The sequence below is a fragment of the Dromiciops gliroides genome, chromosome 3 (genome assembly GCF_019393635.1).
Source record: "Dromiciops gliroides isolate mDroGli1 chromosome 3, mDroGli1.pri, whole genome shotgun sequence".
Classification (NCBI taxonomy): Eukaryota; Metazoa; Chordata; class Mammalia; order Microbiotheria; family Microbiotheriidae; genus Dromiciops; species Dromiciops gliroides.
Genome location: NC_057863.1, coordinates 561576007 through 561599011, shown reverse-complemented (window position 1 = coordinate 561599011; position 23005 = coordinate 561576007). Strand labels below are relative to the sequence as shown.

At 41.1% G+C, this 23005-nt stretch overlaps 1 protein-coding gene across 1 annotated transcript in view; it reads left to right on the top strand.

Moving 5' to 3' along the window:
• The window catches only part of ME3 (malic enzyme 3), a 341867-nt gene that overhangs the window by 233088 nt on the left and 85774 nt on the right, over positions 1-23005 (top strand). Inside the window, exon 7 of the mRNA XM_043997795.1 lies at positions 21461-21564. Within this exon, the coding sequence (XP_043853730.1) occupies positions 21461-21564 (104 nt within the window). The remainder of the gene's footprint in view (positions 1-21460; positions 21565-23005) is intronic.

Below are 23005 nucleotides of genomic sequence, written 5' to 3'. Positions count from 1 at the left end.
AATCAGCCAGTTAAACTCCTACCTTCTGCCAGCCACTAACACTGGGAATATAAAATAGAGACAAAAGACAGTCCAAGCCCTCAAAGAGCTTATTTATAGTCTAATGGGGATGGGGTGAACAGTTCACAAAAGGAAAAAAGAAGCTGAAAATCAGAGGTTGTGGAGAGGGTGAGGGAGGGCAGTGGAAGGTACCCAATATGGGAGCATCGTGAAATACTCAGAGAATTGTCAAAGTAGAGCAGCCCGGTGAGAAACGAGATGTTCTGTTCTCCCTCCTTCAGGGGAGGTTTGGGGGTTGATGGCTCTACCTTTCGATCAGAGGGGCAGAGGGTGGTGATGAGGTAGAGAACCAAGGCTGATGGGATCTGGCAGGATGATTTCCCAATCACAAGCTTCATGGGGCATGATGGAGAAATCAAAGAAGTCCCAAAGTAGAGGCAGCAGGTAAGAAATGGGATAGAACTCCTGGGCAGTACCTCTGATGCATGGAGACAGAGCCTGACCCTCATCTGGAAGCAAAAAGTCTACCTGTTACAGGACACAGTTCCACAGCCTCTTAAATATGAAATGAAAGTGAGAAGGTGACAAGAGTAAGGGGAGAGGGAATAATAATAATAATATTAGAATCCTCTGTGTTATTGAGGCCAATCACCCAGCTCTCATTTTAGAGTATGAACTTTGTTCTTTCTGAAAACGTTTGGGAGTTTGGGTGTGAGTGTGGACATGTGTATATACATGGTTGTATTTTGCTTTCAAGACTACAGGGTTTCCTTGGGGATCTTGGTTTTAAATTGATGCAGTACTTTAGGCTAAGACTCTTGGCCTCCCCCTGTACCACCACTCCAAGACTGTTCTCATCATATAGTGTTAATAGCTGACATTTATGTAGCTCTTTACATGTATTGCTTCATTTGATCTTCATGGCCATTCTGTCAGCTCCTACAGCTATTTTTTAACCTCCTTTTACAGATAAGGAACTAAGGCTCAGAAAGGGAGGCAGTGTGGTACACTGGAGAAAGCACTGGCTCAGAATCAGAAAACCTGAGTTCAAATCCTACCCCTGATGCCACCTTCTTTTTTGATGTTTTAAACAAGTCCCTTAATCTTTTGGAGCCTTAGTTTCTTCATCTGTAAAGTGGAGGGATTAGACCAGATGGCCTCTGAGGCCTGATGTAAAAACAAAAAACCACAAAAAAAACTTCCTTACAATTTGTTGTTATTGTTTAGTTGTTTTTTCAGTCGTAACTTAAAAGGACTAAAGGAAGAAACCCCATTTGGGTCTTTCTTGGAAAAGATACTGGAGTGGTTTGTCATTTCCTTCTCCAACTCATTTTACAGATCAAGAAACTGAGGCAAACAGGGTAAAGTGACTTGCCCAGGGTCACATAGCTAGTGTCTGAGGTCAGATTTGAACTCAGGAAGGTGCCTCTTCCTGACTCCAGGCCCAGCACTCTATCCACTACACCATCTAGCTGCCCCAGTTAGAGCTCTGTAGAAGTGGAATGGAATGCCATGAGGAGGGAGGAGGTTTCTCATCAATGGAGATTTACCAGTGGAGAATGGGCCCATCATATAGGAAAAAGAAATCCTTTCCCTGGTATGGGTTAGACTAGAAGACCTCTGAGCTCCTTCCTGATGCATTTGTGGTTTGGGTAGGAATGGGTGATGGCAGGAGTGGAGAAGTCTCAGACCCAGGCTCATCCTTGTCTTTATTCTTCTCTTCCTGGTCCTATGAGGATGGCAGAGAGGTAAAGGGTAAGATATTAGGGGACCCCACTTTACCAAGCTTGGTAAATGAGGTGATTTGCTCAGTCCTAGAAATGATTTAACAACCAAATGTCCAGTGCTTTCTCCCCACCCCATTCAAGCACACAGGTGGGTTCCCACATTAAGAAAAACAAACGAGAGAGAGGAGAGGGAGAGGGAGAGAGAGAAGGGGAGGGGGAGGGGGAGAATGACAATTCTAGGAAGACCTGAGTTCAAATTCAACCTCATATGCTTACTAGCAATGTGAGCCTAGGCAAGTCACTTAACCTCTATTTGTCTCAGTTTCCTCAGTTGTAAAATGGAGATAATAATAGGACCTACCTCCCAGAGTTGTTCTGAGGTTCAAATGAGGTAATATTTGTAAAAAGTGCTTAACACAGTACCTGGCACGTGTTGTCCAGTAGTTTCAATCATTTCTGTCTCTTCGTGACCTCATTTGGGGTTTTCTTGGCAAAGATACTAGAATGGTTGTCCATTTCCTTCTTCATCCTGCAAAAGCTATGTCAATGTTTATTCCCTTCCCTTCCTTTAAATAGCAAGATTTAAAATCACAGACGGGGCTAGAAGGAACCCCCAACCTCCATCATTTTACAAATAAGCAAAGTGATGTCAAAAGTGGCAAAGTGGGGGGCAGCTAGGTGGCGCAGTGGATAAAGCACCGGCCCTGGATTCAGGAAGACCTGAGTTCAAATCTTGCCTCAACCACTTGACACTTACTAGCTGTGTGACCCTGGGCAAGTCACTTAACCCTCATTGCCCTACAAAAAAAGAAAAAAAGGGGGAAAAAAGTGGCAAAGTGACTTGCCTGAGGTCACATATTTAGTAAGTGGCTAAGCCAGAACATCAATCCCACATGTCTAGATTCCAAGTCCAATATTTTCCCCACAGTTCCATGCTTCTGCCTCACAGTACAATTCAAAATAATATTTCACTTGGCAGCATCTCTGGATGTACCTTCTCAGGAATGGCTTCTTCATGTAAAGCAGGGCACAGCTGACCTGCCTTTGGCTTCTATCTCCCCGTCTTCCTTCATATCCATTCCCTTTTTCTCTGTTCAAACAACCACCACCCTGCTTCTGGCTCTCATTACCTTGCACCTGGACTACTGAAATAGCCTCCTAATTGTTCTTCAGCCTCCAGTCTCTCCTCTCACCAATCTATTCACACAGCTGCCAAACTAACCTTCCTAAAGTGCCCATCTGTGTCACTCACAGGCTCAAAATCCTTCAGTGACTTCCTAACAACCTCTTGGTTAAGCTCCCTTAGCTCGACATTGAATTTGTTGAATAATCTGGATCTGATTTACCCATCCAATCTTATTTCACGTTACTACCCTTTACCCTCTCTACATCTTGCCAAACTAGGGTACTAGCTGTTAGCCCAAATCAGGATAACATCTCCTAACTCTATGTATTCATTTAAGCCATCCCCCCATGCCTGAAACACACTCCTTCATCACATACCTTTCAAAATCCCCATCTTCCTTTAAGGCTCAACTGAGGTCCATGTCTTCACCAAAACATTCCAGTTGTTCTTTTCCTCTTCAAATTATACTTATCTATATACATACTATATTCCCCACACCATCTCCAGGTAGCCTGTAATTGTAAGGTCAAGGACTCTGTCTTCCTTCCTTCCTTTCTTTTTTTCTTTGTCTTCCTTCCTCCTCTCCCTCTTTTCTTCCTTCCTTTCTTTCTTCCCTCTCTCTTTTCTTTCTTTCTTTTCTTTTCTTTCTTTCTTCCTTCATACCCATGATATACAAATACAATAATATGTGTATACAGTCTTGCACAAAGTCGGTGAATATCAGTCAATAAATATGTATTAAACACCTACTGTATGTAAGGCACTGTGCTTAGTACATGATTAATAAAAAATCTGTTGAATTGAATTAAATTGCCTTCCTGAAATCCCTATCACTGAGAGAATAAGATCTTGGGATTTCCACACTATGATCATTCAATCTGTGGGGGTATTTATGGTGTGTATATGTTTTATCCTGTTTTGTTTTGGGATTTTTTAGCATCATCATAACCTGACTATATGTGTGCCTCATTAAACATTATAAAGTAACAAGAAAAGAAACCTAGTCAAAAGCCATAGGGAAAAATCCCATATAGGTTTCCTGTTTGAAGAAAAACATCTGCCCTTAACAGCCCTGAAATTCTGAGTCCATTTTACCTGCCAAACTAGGGAAGGTTTAAAATAATAAATATAGAGGGCAGTGACCCCATGGATAAGGGATTTCCCACTAGGATGCCCCATGACTAAGTTCCTGAGGCAAAGAGTTTAAAGGAAGGGAGTCCTTCCCTGATTACTCACTTTAGTCCTTCAAAATATCCGGCCCCAGGCTCACCTGGCCCTCCCCAGAGAACCATACCAGTCACTAGTTCCTACATGTCCAGTCCTTTGTTTTATTTTCCCTACTTATTACTATTTTTCCTACTTCCTATTTTTCTTCTTTTCTCTTTGTCTTCTGAAATCACTCCCTGCCACCCATGCCATCAATTCTTGCTGAAGAACTGAAGGAAAACATGGTTTTGGTGCTCTTCATGGGCAATGGGAGGGTGGGTCACTAGCAGACAGAATCTCCAAGCTAACATAGATCCTTGAGATAGGATACAACAGTCAAATCCAATATGGCACTAGCAGATCTAATAATGAGGACTTATCCTGGAGTGGTAGAATACAGAGGATCACACTTGGAGTCCAAAGACCTAGCCCTGGCATTTACCAGCCTTGTAACCTTGAGTATGTCATTTTATCTTCTATAGACCTCAGTAGCCTTACTTGTAAAATGTTTTCCCTTCACCAACTGAGATTCATTCCCTCTATCCCAGGCCTCAAGAGAGTGTTTCATAAATTCCTGTAGCCTATTAATTAATCACTTGGGATCAACCTTTTGGTGATGAACTTTTTCAAAGTCAGTCAGGCTGATCCTCAGATACAAGGCATAATCCATCCCTGAACTCAAGTTCATATAATGATAATCATAGAGAGGCAGTGAGTGTGGTATTATGGATAGAGAACTGGATGCCAAAATAGGAAAACCTGGGTTCAAACTCCACCTCTGACATATGCTGGCTACGTGACCCTAGGCAAGTCACTTAACTTCTCAATGCCCCAGACAGCTCTCTGTAAGTTGCTGAAAAAGTACCGACTTGAATTGGTAAAGAGATTGTCTTCATCTATGAATTCCCTGTACCAGTGAAATCATATACAATGGAATCTTATGCTAATAAAGGTAATGATATTCAAGACCCTTAGTGTTGCTAGACCATACATGGGTTAAACACATAAACAGAGTTTTAGTTTCATGGATTTGTTAGCTGGTCCATGGACTCAACTTTCTATCACTTACCTTTGTGATTTCATACAAACCTTCCTCCACACCTTGAATGTACGACTTTCTGATCTCTGAATTTCAGAATCTTTCTTACTTCAAGATTTAGCTCAAGGGCCACCTCTTTTGTAAACATTTATCTGATTCCACCTCTCCTGCCCTCAAAATTGTTCGTGCTTTTTTCTCTCTCCTCAAAATTTCCTAGAGCACTTTGTTAGATCTCTTTCTTGCTCCTGCTCCCTACCTTGCCACCTTGAATTATACATTGGCAGCAAAACTCACAGAAGAATGTGCTGAAATCATCTTCTAACCAAGAATGGCTTGAAAGGTCAGAAGGAGGAAGCTGCTGTGCTAATACAGGAGTCAAGCCCAACCCCACAGTCACCCTGACACAGAACCAGTCCCAGGAAGGCCTCACCAGAGAAGCAGACCTCCAGAGCCTCTGAATCAGCTGAAGCACCAGTGTTGTCTGGAACTAAGCTCACAGTCTGGTGAGAGGGCTGAACCCTGGGCAGGGGGGAGACTACAAGGGTATATGCTGGTGTTAAGGCAGAACTTGGATTTTACACCCCTGCTGAGAACCAGGAGGTAGGCTCCAGTAGCAGTGGCCCAGGTGGGGGAGGGGCACAGGCTCATCGGAGCTAACAACCACAACACACAAAGCTGGTTGATTGGCAAGTTGGTCTGGGGTCATCTAGGACCAGGAAACAGGATGGGCGAGGGAAGAACCTGATTCTCCTTAAATCATACCACCTGGGATGTCTTAAGCTTGGGATACTGCAGCCTGGAAACAGTGCCCCACTTTAAGGAGTTAAAAGTCTAGTAAAAGAAAGGCAAGATGAGCCAACAGAGAAAGGTGAAGACCATAGAAAGTTTCTTCAGTAACAAGGAAGACCAAGGGGCACCCTCAGAGGAAGATGTCAACATCAGGGCCCCTATATCTAAAGCTTCCAAGAAAAATACGAATTGGTCTCAGGCCATAGAGGTGCTCAAAAAGGACTTTGAAGATAAAATTAGAGAGGTAGAGGAAAAAATGGAAAGAGAAATGAGGGTGATGCAGGAAAGACATGAGGAAAAAGTCAATAGCTTGAAAAGTCAAATGGAAAAGGAGGTACAAAAGCTCTCTGATGAAAACTATTGCCTAAGAATTAGGATTGAACAAATGGAAGCCAGTGACTTTATGAGAAACCAAGACACAATAAAGCAAATCCAAATGAATAAAAAAATAGAGGGCAATGTGAAATATCTTCTGGGAAAAACTGCTGACCTGGAAAATAGGTCCAGGAAAGATAATTTGAAAATGATTGGTCTACCTGAAAACCATGATCAAGGAAAGAGCTTAGACACCATCTTCCAAGATATTCTCAGGGAAAATTGCCCTGAAATTCTAGAAGAAGCAGCTAAAATAGAAATTGAAAGAATTATACATTGGACCATTGTATTCAGTTCTATTATATGTGCTATATGATTGCATGTAGTAAAGATTATGTTTAAGACACACTGTTTTGGGGGGCAGCTGGGTGGCATAGTGGATGGAGTGCTGGCCCTGGAGTCAGGAGGACCTGAGTTCAAATCCAGCCTCAGACACTTAATACTTACTGGCTGTGTGACCCTGGGCAAGTCACTTAACCCCAATTGCCTCACCAAAAAAAAAAAAAAGATACACTGTTTTGTACTGAATCTATCTTAACTGTGTGAACTCTGTGAAATGGTAACATTTGTCAAAACAGACAAGCTGGCATCTCTCAAATTATTTTCAGGTATTTGTCCTAAAATTTTGCAATGAATTCATAGTATTTACACTGAAAATTTCTTACTGGGGGAGAAGGTACATGGCAGGGAGGATGCCCATGTGAGATTTCAGTAAAAGCTGAAGATATGCAGAGGGTAAAAGGACTGAGACTATGAAAAGTTAAAAGGAAAGCATTCAGATGCAAAATAGACTTTGGAGACTTACATATATACCAAAATTACCTTTAAAGAGGCCCGTAAGACAAAGAATCCTGTCTCTAAGTCATAGACCACATTTATACATTTTGTCTCTAGTCATTCACATAAATAAGATTCCCAAAGAAATAGAGGAGATAAAATAAAATACTGATCATATTAAGAGACATGTTGGTTTTTAAAGAGACAGGAACGTGAGACCAAATTGCCAATATTTGCTGGATTATGGATAAAGCAAGGGAGTTCCAGAAAATGTGGCAAGTCCTCAAAGAAATGGGAGTACCAGATGATCGATCTTATCTGTCCCCTAAGGAACCTGTATGCAGGTCAAGAAGCAACAATAATTACTGTCACCTTATTTATTTAACTTATATGCAGAGTATGTCATGCAAAATGCCAGGTTGGATGACTCAAAAGCTGAAATTAAGGTTGTCAGGAGAAATATCACCTATCTCAAATATTCAGATGATGCTACTCCAGAAAGTGAAGAGGAATTGAGAAGCCTCTTGAAGAAGGTGAAAGAAGAGTATAAAAGCTGGCTGAAAGCTTAACATAAAAAAACTAAGATTGGCAACTAGTCCCATTACTTCCTGGCAAATAGAAGGAAAAGAAATCAAGCAATGTCATAATTTACATTCCTGGGCCCAAATATAACTGTAGATGGCAACTGCAGCCATGAAATTAAAAGATGCTTGCTCCTTGGAAGGAACACTATGGCAAATCTGGACAGTATACTAAAAAGCAGAGATATCACCTTGCTGACAAAAGTCAAAAGTAAAAGCTGTGTTTTTTCTAGTAGCAATGTATGGCTGTGAGAGTTGAACTATTGGGAGAGCTGAGTACTGTAAAATCAATGATTTCAAATTGTAGTGTTAGAGAAGATTTTTGAGAGTCCCTGGGATAGCAAGAAGTTCAAATCACTTAATATTTAAAGAAACTAATTAAGGTTACTCACTGGAAGGTAAAATACTGATGCTGATGCATAAATACTTTGGCCACATAATGAAAAGATGGGACTCATTGGAAAAGACCCTGATGTTGGGAAAGATTGAAAGCAAAAGGAAAATGGAAATGACAGAGGATGAGATGGATAGACCAATGAACACAAACTTGGAAAGACTTTGAGAGATAGTGGAGGGTAGAAGAACCTGACTTGCTAGGGTTCCTAGGGTCATGAAGAGTCAAATACAACTGTAGGACTGGAGAACAATAACAGCAAAGCCAAGGGCTGTTGACTTAGCTGAAAGATCTCCTGTAGAACTACAGCTAAGGATGTGCTGGAGCTAGCATGACCAATTCTGGAAAATTCATTATTCAGTTATGAGCATTCATACCTCAGAAATTGGTAAATGCTGCAAATCAGGGGTTGACTTGAGATTTTGGTTGATTTCTAGATTTAGAAAATGATGGGGGGAAATGTTAATAATGAGCATTAAACTTAAAAGTGTGTTGTCCAGCACAACCTTGACTGTAGCTAAAGAGATCCCCGTAACATTCTAACTAAAAACAGTTAAGTACCCTTCAGCCTAACCAGTAGCTAAAGGTGAATAAAAACTATAGCCACCTCTTAAAGAGTGAGCCCAGGGCACTGACCTGTTTAATAGAGACATCTGAGAGCCCAGTAGCAAAGCATCCTGCCCAGAACAACCTAGTAGCCACTCCCCAGTGTCCTCCCTAACACTATTCAACAGTGAAGCAACCTACCCAGGCTAGTCCAGCAAGCAGTTTACCCTAGTAAGGAGCCAGAACAACCACTGAGTGATTTGCCCAGCCCAACCCAGCAATAGATAGGTCCATCCAAATGAAACAGCATGCCCTAGGATGATCAAGACTAAGTGAACACCAGTCCAGCCGAGAAAACATGGCCTGTGAAGAGCCAACCCAGCTGAACAGGAGAGGGACCCATAGTGAACTATGTGAGGAGTCTCTAATGAGAGAGGAGATATAGAACTACAGTTCCTGAGTTCTGAGTTCCCTTAGACATGTGTGTTCTGAGTTCCCTTAGACATGTGTGCCCAACTACCATTGTATTCTAAGTTCCTGCCCACTCTTTCCTCCTCTTAGACTCTAGGTATATTTGTGGGGAATGTGTGCCCTTGGTATTGGGGAAATTATTTGTAATTACTATTCTTGCTATACTATTTGAATAAATGCTTTTGCTAAATATCTACTTAAGTGCACTGACTCATTGTTGTTTTTTGTTTGTTTTTAGTGAGGCAATTGGGGTTAAGTGACTTTCCCAGGGTCACACAGTTAGTAAGTGTTATGTTTCTGAGGCCTGGTTTGAACTCAAGTACTCCTGATTCCAGGGCTGGTGCTCTATCCACTGTGCCACCTAGCTGCCCCTCACTGACTCATTGTTAAGAGGAAGTACATTTCTGGGTGATTGTAGGCTAGTGTTTTAGAGGATAGGTATCCACAGTTGCCCCATAGAACCCTGAGAATAGTAACAGCCACCCCTCTGGGGACCTAAGTGGCCAGCAACAGTGTTAGTTGGGTGAGTATGGCCCAACAGAGTATTATATAAAGTATTCAATAATACAACAGGTGTGAATACTTAAACTTTCAGCTATGTAAAACATTATCTAAAAAACTGGTCTGACTTAAAGGAAACACATTTGAAAAAAATCTTTGCTATGCATTTTTACCCTGAAATAAAAAGAAAAAAATTAGCAATCTTTTCTCTAGTGGATCCTAAAAATAGAAAATCCAACAACTAAAATCTTGAGTGGAGAATCTCTCTAGTAGGTCCTTGCAAATGCAAAGGGCCCAACATTTATCCCAGACAAAGCTCTACATGTAATGTCATTCTGTACTTACTCTCCCAACTGATGTGTGCTAGCAGGTCAGGTTCCCAGAGCTCTGCTGGCTATCTCTTTCTCTTAGTATCTTCTGGCAGCACCCCAGAAGGGCTGTGGGGTTTCTCTAATGCTATCATCAGCTCAGGCCTTAATTCCAGTATATTCCCAATATTAGTCACCAGTGATTGCCTCCCCAATATCTTTTGCCCAATAGATTTTGTTCATAGATACACCCTCTATCAGCCTCCCCAGAATTCCTTTACCCTAGGACTTAACTGAGTTTAGGGGTGGAGGAGAGTTAAACAGTTAGGCAGGGAACTTGCCCCAAAGATCTTATCCCTGTGTCCACCACATGAGCTATAGTTTGCTCTCTTACAGTGACCCCTGGATTTAAGATCCTTTCTCCAAATGAGAAAATGCTGGTGTGCTTGTTGCTATGTTTGATAAATATTTTTCTAGACCAGAAGGTCGATTTGTTTTTCAGCTTGAATCCACCACATTCTGATCTGGCAAGTGAGGTAAAGTGGGGGTTGGAGGAACCATTTTGGTTTACAGACTTTCTTTGCCAAGAAAAATCTTAAAGAGACAGCACTGAAAGAAACCCAAGAAACCTGAGTCAATGGGGGAGGAGGAATTGGGGGAGGATGCTTGATGTTTTGGAAACCCTATTGCAGAAGGTTGCAGTTGACCTCCTTTTCAATAACAGACATAGCTTCCAGTTGCAGAATCAGAGAATTTCCTCCAGAATTTAGCTCAGTGCCTTATCCATAATAGGTGCTTAATACATTTTTGTTGGATTTGGATTGATTTGACTTTGGATTAAAGATCATAAAGTAGGGATACAATATTTACTGGACTGTTCTAGTTCTGCCACTAACGAGGTATGTGACTTTTAAATTCATAGAATCCATTAAACTTTTTAAACCTAACTACTATGTGCCAAGCACTGTGTTGGGCACTAGCTCTTTCTATAATCTTACCCCATCAATCAGTCAATCAATAGGTATCTATTAAATGCCAACTATGTTATAGTCACCCTGCTAGGCACCGTGGATAAAAATACAAAAGCTGAAATGATCCCTTAGGAGCTTATTTTCTACCAGAATAGACAAAATATAGATATATAAATATAGAGAGAGGAAATATAAGGTAGTTAAATACAAGGTAGTATTCTTTAACCTCCAGGTGAAGAGGGAGTGTATTCCAGGAATAAGAAGCAGCCAGTGCAAAGAAGGCATGTAAATGGAAGATGGAATGTCATGCATGAGGCACAGAGAGAAGGCCAGTTCATCTGGACTAAAGAGTACAGGAAGAGAAATAATAAGGCTGGGGAGGTAGGTTGAGACCCAGTTGTGTGTGAAGGGCTCTAAAAGCTCAACAGAATTTATGCTTTATCTTAGAGACAATAGGGAGCCATTGGAATTTATTGAATAGAGAAGTAACATGGTCAGTTCTGGGTTTAAAGTAAATCCTCCCTTCATTCTACAGACAAAGAAATCACCAGGTATGTTAAAGGATTGCTTGTGGTCATATAGCTACTCAGTGATAGATCTCAGCCTCCTGCCTCCAAGTCTCTTGGTCTTTCTGCATAGCCATGCTCTCTATCAAAATTGATGCCCTGTACCTCTAAGGGAGAAAGGGACCTTTGTCATAGTGGCAGGAATGCAGGGCAAGGCTTGGCAGCCCCACCTCTTCCCTGCTTTGGACATAATGGGAGTGAACAGCATCCAGTCCCTCTAATCTACCTGTGATTGAAGGCTGAGGGGACTTTCCCTAGATGGGAGGTGGGAAAGGTGGGAGCAAAGAACAGACAAGTTCTTGATGGCTGTCAAAGAATGAAAAGGTGTTTAAGTAATCCTTGAGCTGAAAATGTGTTGATTAATCTCAGAGGCATGTTGACCCAGGCCAGTTTCACAAAAGAGCAATAATACTTTCCAGCCCCTTTGCCCCACAATCCCATAAATAAGAAGCCTTGGCAGCAGCTGACATCTCCAGCAAATAGTTTCAACAGTTCACTGGAGAAGCAGTGAATAGAGGCTTGAGACAGAAAAATAGAAGGAAGAGTTTCATTGAATGATGATTGCAGAGATAGAATGTCGCATCCATTATAAGGTTTTCTTTTATTATTTATAAGTCTTTTGTTAACTGCTATGCCTTGTTGCTTCTTGGCTCTTACTCTTACAGACCAAAGCTGTGACATGTGATCTTTACCAAGTCCCCAGACCCTTAACCTGACCCTGATGGCCCACTTTCATTATACATTTCTGATGGACAGTTCATAGTTACTGTTGGTGAGTAAGAACACAGAAAAGAGAACAAAGAGGCCATTAGGGGCAGCTAGGTGGCACAGTGGATAGAACACCGGCCTTGGAGTCAGGAGTACCTGAGTTCAAATCCGGCCTCAGACACTTAACACTTACTAGCTGTGTGACCCTGGGCAAGTCACCTAACCCCAATTGCCTCACTAAAAAAAAAAAAGAGGCCATTAACTATGCCCAAATTTCAGGTTGATTTCCTTTCTGGACAAGAAGGTAAAGTCCTTGAGGAACACCTTTGTACTATCCAAATGGTAAAGGACAATGGAATGTCACTTAAAACAATAGTAGGAAGGCTTTTGATATTAAAAAACAAAACAAAAAACAATCCAAAGAGGGAGAAGTAAATCCTGACATACTGGGAAGTTGAAGGATGGGAAATTTTTGTGCAGAAGAGAAGGGGAAGAAGACCACTGAACACTTGGAGTTAACAAACAAATATCAGCGTCTTTTCAAGGAGAAGGGAACTACACACTAAGGAAGCAGCTATCTGTCCTCCAAGGAACATTGATGTGGCTCCACAGGTGTTTTCAGGAGAGAGCTTATCCATTAAAGGTCAGAGGAAGAAGAGAGAAATAATGGTGGCTGGCACCTTCCTGTTAAGGCATTCTGAGGCAACCGGTTTGTCAACCTATTAACAATAGAAAAGTATACAATCTTTCCCAGGAATGTGTCAGAGATGGAGAACTTCCCAAGACTTGTCAAAATGTATGACTACTGCCCACTTCCTATGATTCACATGGGTGTAAATTATATTGCCAGAGGAACTTTGTTGAAGATTATAATGTCTTGAGCAAGAAATTAAAGACCTCAGAGGGAGTAACTGGTGTGGTGTTTTGTTTTGTTTTTTTTTCAGTATGACTGGTAAAGGGCAAGGGCTTCTGAAGATATGGACAGATGTGACAAGTGAACATCTACTTAAGAAGATACTATTTGATAATAAAATCTAGACTTCTGAACCATGGCTTAAAATAAAGGAATGATAGTTTCCTGTCCAGGTTTGGAATGTACCCCAAAAGATCTGGTGAAATATTTCTGCCTAAAGTGTTGAGAATCAGAAAGTGGCTCCTCCATCTTATAATTTATGAGGAAGAATACAAAATCTAGGAATGTACTCTAAATATGCACTCTAGATATGGAAAGAGCAGGCTTCAAAATATCAACAGAAAGAACAAGAGAGATCCCATGGATTAAAATTCCAAAAGGGATCGTGGCACAGAAGGAATGGGAAGTTCTCAAGACTGAATTCCTGAAAACACTAAGCACAAAGGAAAACAATAATGCTCAAAAAAGTGAATTATCTAAATAAACAAATCTAGATATACAAAGAATTCATAAACCAACACATTTTTAAAATACATCTACAGAAGAGGGAAGCAAGGAAAATTAAAAGATGACAGATGTAAAGGCATGGTAATACTATAAGAATAGTGAACAAACTCAGAATGATATGAGTTTGGTGAGAAAAGCTAATGAGGTTTTTTAAAATCTGTTTTTACCTATATTTAAGAGCCTCATGAAAGAGAAAAGAATGCTATTTGGGGTGGATGGGATAATGATAACTGATAACAGAGAGAAGGCAGATCTTGATCAATTTTATTTTGCTTCCCAAAGTAATTAATGAGATACTGAAAGAAGAACTAGCAACTCTTACCAAATCAAATTAATGCGGTTTAGATAAATTATAGCCTCAAGTACTGACAGAACATATATATGTGATTGCTGAGGTGATGTCAATGATCTTTGGAAGGTCATGGAGTACAGAAGCACTGCAAAAATTGAATAAGGGCAAATGTTCTGATTATTTTTAAGGAAGAGAACAGTCTACAAATAATAGACTAGTGAGATTCATTACTGGGAAGAACTGGGAAAGTACTATGAAAAGAGTGGTGAGTGACCAATGTGATGTTTAAAATCTAAATTGTGTGATCACCTTAAATTAGAAGCTTTAGCACCAGTCTTTGGGCATTAAACATTTATTAAAGCATACAGTTATTAACATGGAGTTCAGAAAGTTAAGAAAAAGCCTATCTAGCCCAGAGTTCCAGACTGGTCTGGTTCTTCCTCAAATCCTCTGCCCGGAGCCTGCTTCAATCAGGAACCCTCAGCAAGCTGATTGTGGAAGCTTTTTATAGGTCTGGAACAGAGGTGGTCCTTACACACTGCTTCAAGCTGATTGGTTGGCATCATCCAAATCCATTGGTTTTGAAGGTGTTCTCAGGTTGAGTTCATAGTCTAGCTACTGAGAACAATACCTTCTTAAGGGCTAGCCAGGTGTGATTACAATCCAATTAACTTGAAGTAGGCTAATCAGCAGTCAATCACTCTCACTTGATTCAATCAGTCTAGATTAATCTCCAGGTGGGTCTTTGAGTATCTGCTAAATCCCATTATTTCATCACACCAACTTGAAAAGGAATTGGTGATCCCAACAAGTCAGTATGACATCCATCAGAAGAAGTTATCCCAGACTAACTTTATTTCCTTTCCAAGTGGAGTTAATAAACAGAGAGGAGGTAAATAAGGTAGATAACAGTTTTGTCTGGATTTTAGTAAATTATTTGATAGATTATTTCATTCTATTCTTGTGGGAAATGTGGTGAGATATGCATTAGGTGATAATACAGTTATATGGATTTGGAACTGGTTGATTGGCCATACTCAGAGTTGTCATAAATGGCTCAAATTCAAGTTGGAAAGGGGTCTGTATGGGGTGTTTCCCAGGGATCTGTGTTGTTTGACTTTTTAAAAAAAACATTGACTTGGATATATGTATAGATGACACATTTTCATGGAACACTAAGCTTGTAGGGGGATAGCTAACACACTTTGTGACAGTAAGGATTCAAAAAATGTTGATAGGCTAAAATGTTAGTCCAAAATGAATGAGAGGGAGAAATGTAAAATCTTACTTGTAAATTAAAAATCAATTTCACATGTACAAGTTGAAGGAAACAAGGTTATACAGCACATTACCTAAAAAAGATCTAGGGGAATGATGTCACAAGCCAAAAAAAGCTAATGTGATTTTAGGGGGCATTAAGGGAGATATGGTTCCTAGGAATAAGGAGGTGATGGTGCCACTGTACCTTCATCTTGTCAAACCACATATGTAATGTTGTGTTCAGTTCTGGGAAGGGCATTGGTAAACTGAAGGTCATCCAGTGGAGTACATGCTAGATTATAAAAGACCTTGAGTTTATGCTATATGAGAATTTTTTGAAGGAAGTGAGAATGTTTAGCCTGGAGATGAGAAGATGTGGAATGGAAAACATGATGACTTCAAGGGCTTGAAGGGTGTCATATTGAAAAGGAATTATATTTGTTCTACTTGACCTCAGAAGGTGGAACTAGGAACAATATGGTAGAATTTATAAAGAGAAAATTTAGACTTAATATAAGGAAAGATTTCCTAACAATTTATTTGTGTATTTATCACAGGCTAATTTTTTATTAGATAGGAAGTGTGATATATTGAAAAGAGATCAGGTCTCAAAACAAGGAATATGTGAATTCAAATCCTGACTCTGGCACATACTGACTGTATAACCCTGGAAAAGTCACTGAACTCCTCAGTGGCAACTTCATAACACTATAATTTACAGAGAAGATGCTGCCCTATATCAACAGAGGAAGTTTCCTCACCCAGGAGATTCTTATACCAGTGAAATCAAAGGTCATTTCAGTCACAGTTATCTGTATACAAGTCTTTTATTCCTTCTTTGGTTATAGGAACTGTGTCATTTGCCTTTATATTAAAATTATAGAATCCCAGACTTAGAAAGGACTTTATAAACTGTCTATTCAAATCTGTATCTGAGCTGGTCTCTCCTCTATGATATCACTGTGTTCCAACCTCCCCTTGAAGACCTGCCGTGATAGGGAATCCGCTCTCTGTTGAGACAGTTCATTCCAATTTTTGACATCTCCAATCCATATATATTTCTCTACCCCATCTAAAAAGCTGTCCCTCAACAGAATACAAAGAAACATGTAAGCAAAACTAACAAACATATCAACCACTGCATGTGGGAAATATTCCACATCCATAGTCCCCCAGGAGGTACATTCTCTGGTTTCTTCTTCAGATTCAAACTTGAGCATTGTAATTACACGGTACTGAGGGGGCATTTGTTATTGTTGTTGCCATTTACATTATTATAGTAATTATATATGGTATTTTCTTGGTTCAGTCTTACATGCTTATTTGTAGATTCAGTATACATTGTATCTTGTAGTAATATATTCATTACATTCCCAATTCTTTGCTACCACGAAAAAGTGTTGCAATAAATATTGTAGTGGATAAGGAACTCTGCAAGATGTCATTTTAAAGATGACCACTGAATGCTGAAATAGAAAACCTGGGTTTTAGTCTTGATTTTGGTGGCTAATTAGCACTGACATCTTGGCAATTCATTGAACTTCGCTGGACCTCAGTCTCCTATGTGAAACAAATGAGGGGATTGTACTAAAATGTCTCTTAAGTTCCCTCTCAGCTCTGACATTCTATGATTTGAAGTGGAAGTATCATATCCTATCCTACTTTTCCCAGTCTTCTCGGGGAGAGGTCCTGGAAAGCATCTATGACATGCTATGAAAAGCAGTGTCAGGGGAGAAGGTAGGGAACCACCAAGAAAAAGAACCAGGTAAAACAATGGTAAGGGATACAGATGTTTCCTATACTTTACCCACCGCTCTCTAAGAAAGAAGTAACCCAAGGCAGCAGCTGGACTTCAGAGTCAGGCTGACCTGAGGTTTTCATTGATCTTCATTAACCCTATTTCTTTCCCTTGGCTGGAGATTGTTTTTCAAAGGGACACTAATTAGTAGCTAAGAGGAAAAAGATACAAGAAAAACATTTAGAAAATTACAGAAGTCAAGTCATAGAGCCTGGAAATCTTATCCGAAGATATCCCTTCTGCAGCCATAGATGGCCAGCATAGTTTTTAGGCCTATCTCACCCTCCCTGGCCCACCTTCACCACATGGCCTCCCTAAGGGTTTGTCCTTGACCACCTTCTCTTCTCCTCCAATGCTTTCTGTATCACAGCATCATAAATCAAGAACTGAAAGGAACCTCAAAGCACATCTACCCTTACCCCTTATATAACCAATAGATGAGGAAATAAAAACTCAGAAAGGTGAAGATATTTGCCCACCACGATTAGGAAGTATCAGAGGTAAAATCTGAAATTAAATTTAAAGTTAAAATCAGGCCCTCTGATTCCTTGAGCCCTGACCTGTGAGTTCATTTGGGTTCCAGACCCACTTCTCCAACTGCTTCACCGGAATGTCCTAGTACTTCAGACTCAGCATGTCCAAATTCAAGCTCGTTACTTTTCTCATTCCTCTTCAGATGTCATATAGAACTTTGTGTCACGACTCTCTAATGAGTTTATCATGTAATATTAAGAGTATAGTCGTCTACGATTTGTGTCTTATACTGTCAACACAATGAGGGAAGGAACTCTGTCATTTATAAACTTGGATATCTTTCTAAACACCTTGAAAAGGGCTGTGCACACGGTAGACAGTTAAATGTTTGTTGAATGGACTATCAAACATACTCTTTAGAAAGGATCTAACATGTGAGCCTCCCTCCCAGGGCAGAAAGACAGTCATCTTCTCCTCAGATGGAAAGCTGGTTCCCCTTCTCACCTCTCTTAGTGAGCCAACCTGGAATTCAGGCTTTCCCTCTGGAGAGTGGGGGAGGGTGGGCTGGGCTCATTTGCAGGATGGGGACAGGAGTTATGGGCCAGTACCAGCTGGGTCCAATTAAACATTTCACACCTATACCAGCCAGCTGCTGATCCCTTTCTCTTTTCACAAATTGGAAGAGTCATTTGGCCCCCAGGGAAGTAAATAAGTATCTAGTAATAGTCCAACTTGACTTTTACAAAGTCACAAATGTAGTATTAATGTAAAGAATGAGTTCCACCCAAAGGAAGGACCGTTTTTCATAATCCCTTAGGTATAAACAATTACTTCATAAGATTAGGCTGAGATCATCGGAAGAAAAAGACACTGCACTTAGTAAGACACAGAATTTTGCACATAGTAGGTGCTCAGTAAATAAATGTTGGAATTATTTTTTTTTTGTAGGAGGGAAGTGTGGGTGCAGTGCCTTTAACTTGGGAGGCATATTTCATTCTAATTCAGGGATTCCTAATCCTTTTTTATGTCATGTGCTTTATGGTGAAGTCTATGTATCCCTTCTCAGAATAACTTTTATATAGTACCTTAACTTGACAAAGGATTTTCTTCACAATAGCCCAGCAAACTAAGTACCATACATTTTGCCAACCTCATCAATCATCAATCCTCATCACTGAACTAGCTGAATTTCCTTTGTGTTCTGTCTTTTAGGAACTGTGGAAATTTATTTTGATTTGGGGACCCTACCTTTAGGCTGAGATTAGAAAGCCTTAGGCCCTCAGGGTCTCCCCCTTCCTCCTCAGCTTCAGCTGAGCGAAAAAGCCCCATGGACTATACAAGACGCCAGGTCAGACAGCTAGGGGGAAAAAAAAGCCCCCAGCTCCCTCTGACCTGAGCGGAGGGATCCAAGAAATACCGGGCTTGTCCAGGCTGGGCTCTGGTGAGGCACGTGATGCTGGAGCATCCCCCCACCCCAGCCGCAGCCCTTACTGGCAGATTAGCTTGGTCTGGGGGGGTGCAAGAAGCCCCGAGATTTGAGTGGAGAGAAGAAAAGGTATATATGGACCTGGGAGTGAGACAGTAGGGGGGCGGCGAAGGACAGAGCGGTTGGGAAGGAGGAGAGAGGCTGAGAAGAGGTTCGGACAAGGAGACGGGGGCTGAGAAGAGGTCAAGAGGGCGGCTGAGGAGATTAGAAAGGAGAGACGGGGGACGAGACGAACAGCAACACAGGACTAGGAGCAAAGGCGGCAGAAGACAGACTGAACAGGAAGCAGCGGAGAGCACAGAAGGGGTCAGCACACGGTACAGGTTGAAGAAAGTGAAGATTAAGAGGAGTTAGAAGAAAGTAGCTGATCAGGGAAAGTACATACCCTGAGGTGAGAGGCAGCTAATGCTCTTATTTAAAAAGTTGGAGGCACAGCAGGTGGGAAAGAGACACAGTGAAAAGAGACGCACGGCAATGCAGTCAGGTTGTACATTTTATTTCCCTGTATTCTTAATTTAAATAGTATCTCATAAATAAACTCTGCTTTGATTATTTAGTTAAGAGGCTTCTTAATATTTTGCTTATCAATTTGGGAGTAGAGCAGTGTAGTGGAACTTTATAAACAGCCCACATTCACTTAACGAAGTCAGATAGCCTAATAGTCAAAAGTCCCCAGATTAGTCATCCATAGATCAGTCCCCCCAAAATTAGCCCTAGTTAACAAAATATTTCTATAGAACTTAATAAAGAAGGTAATAGAGGTGGGCAAGAAAATCCTACAGGAAGACCATGATACTCTTGAAATGAATAATCAAGTCCAGGATTTGCCCTTGGAAAAATTGTGAAATAATAATAATAATAACAATAATAAGTTCTTTTTAGAGTACATTAAGCATTTTGTTGGATTTTACTCCTAACCCAATATACTAAGTAATATAATAACATATGAAGAAACTGAGGCTCAGAAATGTCAAATGCTTTGCCCATAGCCATCCAAAAAGTGAATGTCAGAGCCAGGACTCAAACCCACATTTTACAACCCCTATTTAGAATCCTTTTTCCTCTAGCAGGCAATCTCACTGTTTCTCTTTGAGTTCCTCACCTCTCTATTCAGCAGTCCTACTCCATGATTCCCCTCACTTAAGGATGTGGTGCCCCTAACGATGGCTCAGAAAGTGATATTGCAAGTCAATGATATTTGGTTGTTTAATGAGTCAAGAGTGTGACATGACTTCCAAAAAAAGTGAATACAGGCTTAGGTTATAGTTATAAATGCATAATGTCCTGATCAACAGCAATGATTACCCCCACTGTACTCTGGGCTAGCTGTACCACATTTACAACATTGTTTTCAGCTTGTAGGCTCATAGGATTTGGAACAGAAAGAAATCTTAGGAATCATTCTATCCAATTCTCTCATTTCACATATGAGAACATTAAGACTCAGAAGGAAGGAAAAACTTCCTAACAATTAGTGTGGTCCAGAAGTGGAATGGGCTGCCTCAGGACATGGTAGGTTTCCCTTGCTTGAGGTTTTCAAACAGAGGCTGGATGATCTCTTGCTGGGTATGTTGTAAATGGCATTCTTTTTCTAGCATGCCACCTAGTCTTCCAACTCCAGCATCCTCTGACCTCACTAGGTCTCCCAACATCCAGTTCAATAAAACAGCTGATTTTAGGTATACCAGATACTACTTGAAAGTTCAGCCAGGCAGTGACATTTGTTAAAGAGGCAAAAGTAATGGTCTTGCTCTCCCCTCCCATTTGTTTTTATGTGTCCCCTAATGGTTTCTGAATGGCTTTTAGTATAAAATACCAACCTATGGGAAGAAGGGTTTCAGACCTGTACAACCTTGCTCCAGATCCTGCCTGATGGTATGAGCTTTTGGTGAAAGATTTCCTTCCACTTGTGTAATCTTGATCAAGTCACTTCATTAGCCCGGGCCTCAACTTTCTCAGCTATAAAATAAGGTTGGACCATATCATCTCCTAAGTCACTTTCAACTCTAAATCCTAAAGTTCTCTCATAAAACAACTCAGTTTATTTCATGCCAAAGGAGGCAACATGTTGTCATGGAAAAGCACGGTCTCTCAAGTCACAGTCTGGTTCAAATCCCACCGTGGAACCTTTGTGACGTTGGGCAAGTCACTTTACTTTAACTCCCTGGGTCTAAGTGTCCTCATTTAAAATGAAGAGATTTGGCTAGATGACCCCTGAGATCTCTTCTAGCTCTAAATCTCTGATCCCATGAGCCTATGAACAGTTGACCAAAGAGATGCTTGGCTCAGATTTCTTCTTGGTGTTCTCAACAAGGACTATAATGAACCCAAGGTCTAGAGCATTGGGTTAGAGATATGGTCAAACTTTGGTGAAGCTGGAGCCAGCTCAGTGAATGAAGTCCCCCTAAATCACTTTTAGATTTAAGGTCCTCTTCTTCTTGAATGTACCCTATTCTCTCACCATCTTCCAAATCCATCTTAACCACTCACCCAACTCAGCCTCCAGCTGAGTATCCCAAGTATCCACAGGTGGGAAGGATGATACTGGATGGAACTGAGAATGGATAGTCTAGAGGCCATTGCTGCAGTGGTAAAAAACCTCTGCCTGGAAGTATTCACTGAAAACAGACTTCTGTGTATTCCAGGCCCTGCTGAAAGACCCTCTGTATATTGGACTGAAGCACAAACGTGTACGTGGGAAAGAGTACGACGAGTTGATTGATGAGTTCATGCAAGCAGTGACTAACAAGTAAGCAGGCCACTTTTTATGAACTTCATTTTTGAAATGGAACATGATGGGTGTTCTTTTAAGATACAATCAAGACCTAATGTCAACAGTGGTGGGACTGATACACAAGTATGGGTCCCTAAGTGCTGGCCCCTTGGGTGGTCTAGGAATTAAATCTTGACCCTGAGTGGTTAGAGGCACCAAGCCAAATGTGCTTATTCACTGCAAGAGTCTGGGGGTGATGGAAGCCATGGGGAGATAATGGCTCCAGGATGTGGAGGTTCCTCTGTCTAGAGAAGGAATTCTCGGCCTTTTTTATGTCATGGGCCCTGGTTGGTGAATCCTATGGACCATTTCTCAGAATGTTTGTAAATGTGTGAAACAAGATATAAAAGATGACAAGGGAAATCAATGATATTGAAATCCATTTATTAATGGATTTTTTAAGTTCATCGATTTCAGGATTTCCAGTATGAAAAAAGCTACCTCCTGAGATGATACAAGCTATTTCCAGATGATTCCCTTTGTTAGGAAGGTTTTCCTTTCATCAACATTGACTCTTTGCATCTTCTCTGCACTGCTTTGAGACCAAAGAGAACAACTCTACTCTTTCACATGACAGGCTCTCAGGTTCTTGGAAATGAAGAAATTATTCTCTTCTCAGTCTCCTCTTGAGATATAGGGAGGTGAATAGTGCTATTCGAAGAAGGAGGAGGGAGGAGGAGGAGAAAGAAGGAAACGTGCCTCCCAGACTAAATGGCTTTGGAAAGAGTCCTGGTACATTAGCATGCATTTTCCACCTCTGCCCCAGGGCCAGGTGATATTAATGTGCAGCCACCCGGGCTCTTGATTTGCAAGATTTATGAGGTGTTGTCCCTCAAATATTTTTCTCGCCTGGCTCTTTGCACTGAAAAGAGCCCTATAAGTGATGGGAATTAGCCTCTTCCTCCAGTCTCTCCTTCCTGAATCCCCCTTTTTGACAGGCGCCAGCCACACCTGTCAGTCTTCATTGCCACCTCCTTAGCGTTCAGGTCTCTCCAACCTGACAAAATGCTAGCTCTATCCCCTGGGCCCCCTGGGCATTTCAGTCTGAATCATTCAGGCAACTTTAGGGCCTCTCCTACCCTGTCCTATGGCACACCCTTAGCTGAAAAGTGCCCTGTTTTCCCAGCATCCCTCAAAGCCCTTGCCATTCTAGTTAGGGACAATAGTCAACAACCAGACTAGGAACTGGAGCTAAAGTCCTCTTTGCCTCTATCCTTAATAAGGTAAGTCCTAGTCAAAATGTTAAGGGACATAAAGTTTATCTTTGGGGCCCCTACCTTATAAATATTCCATCTTCTTTTCAAAACAGCAAGGTTGGTGGGGGCAGCTAGATGGCACAGTGGTAAAGCACCAGCCCTGGATTTAGGAGTACCTGAGTTCAAATCCGGCCTCAGACACTTGACACTTACTAGCTGTG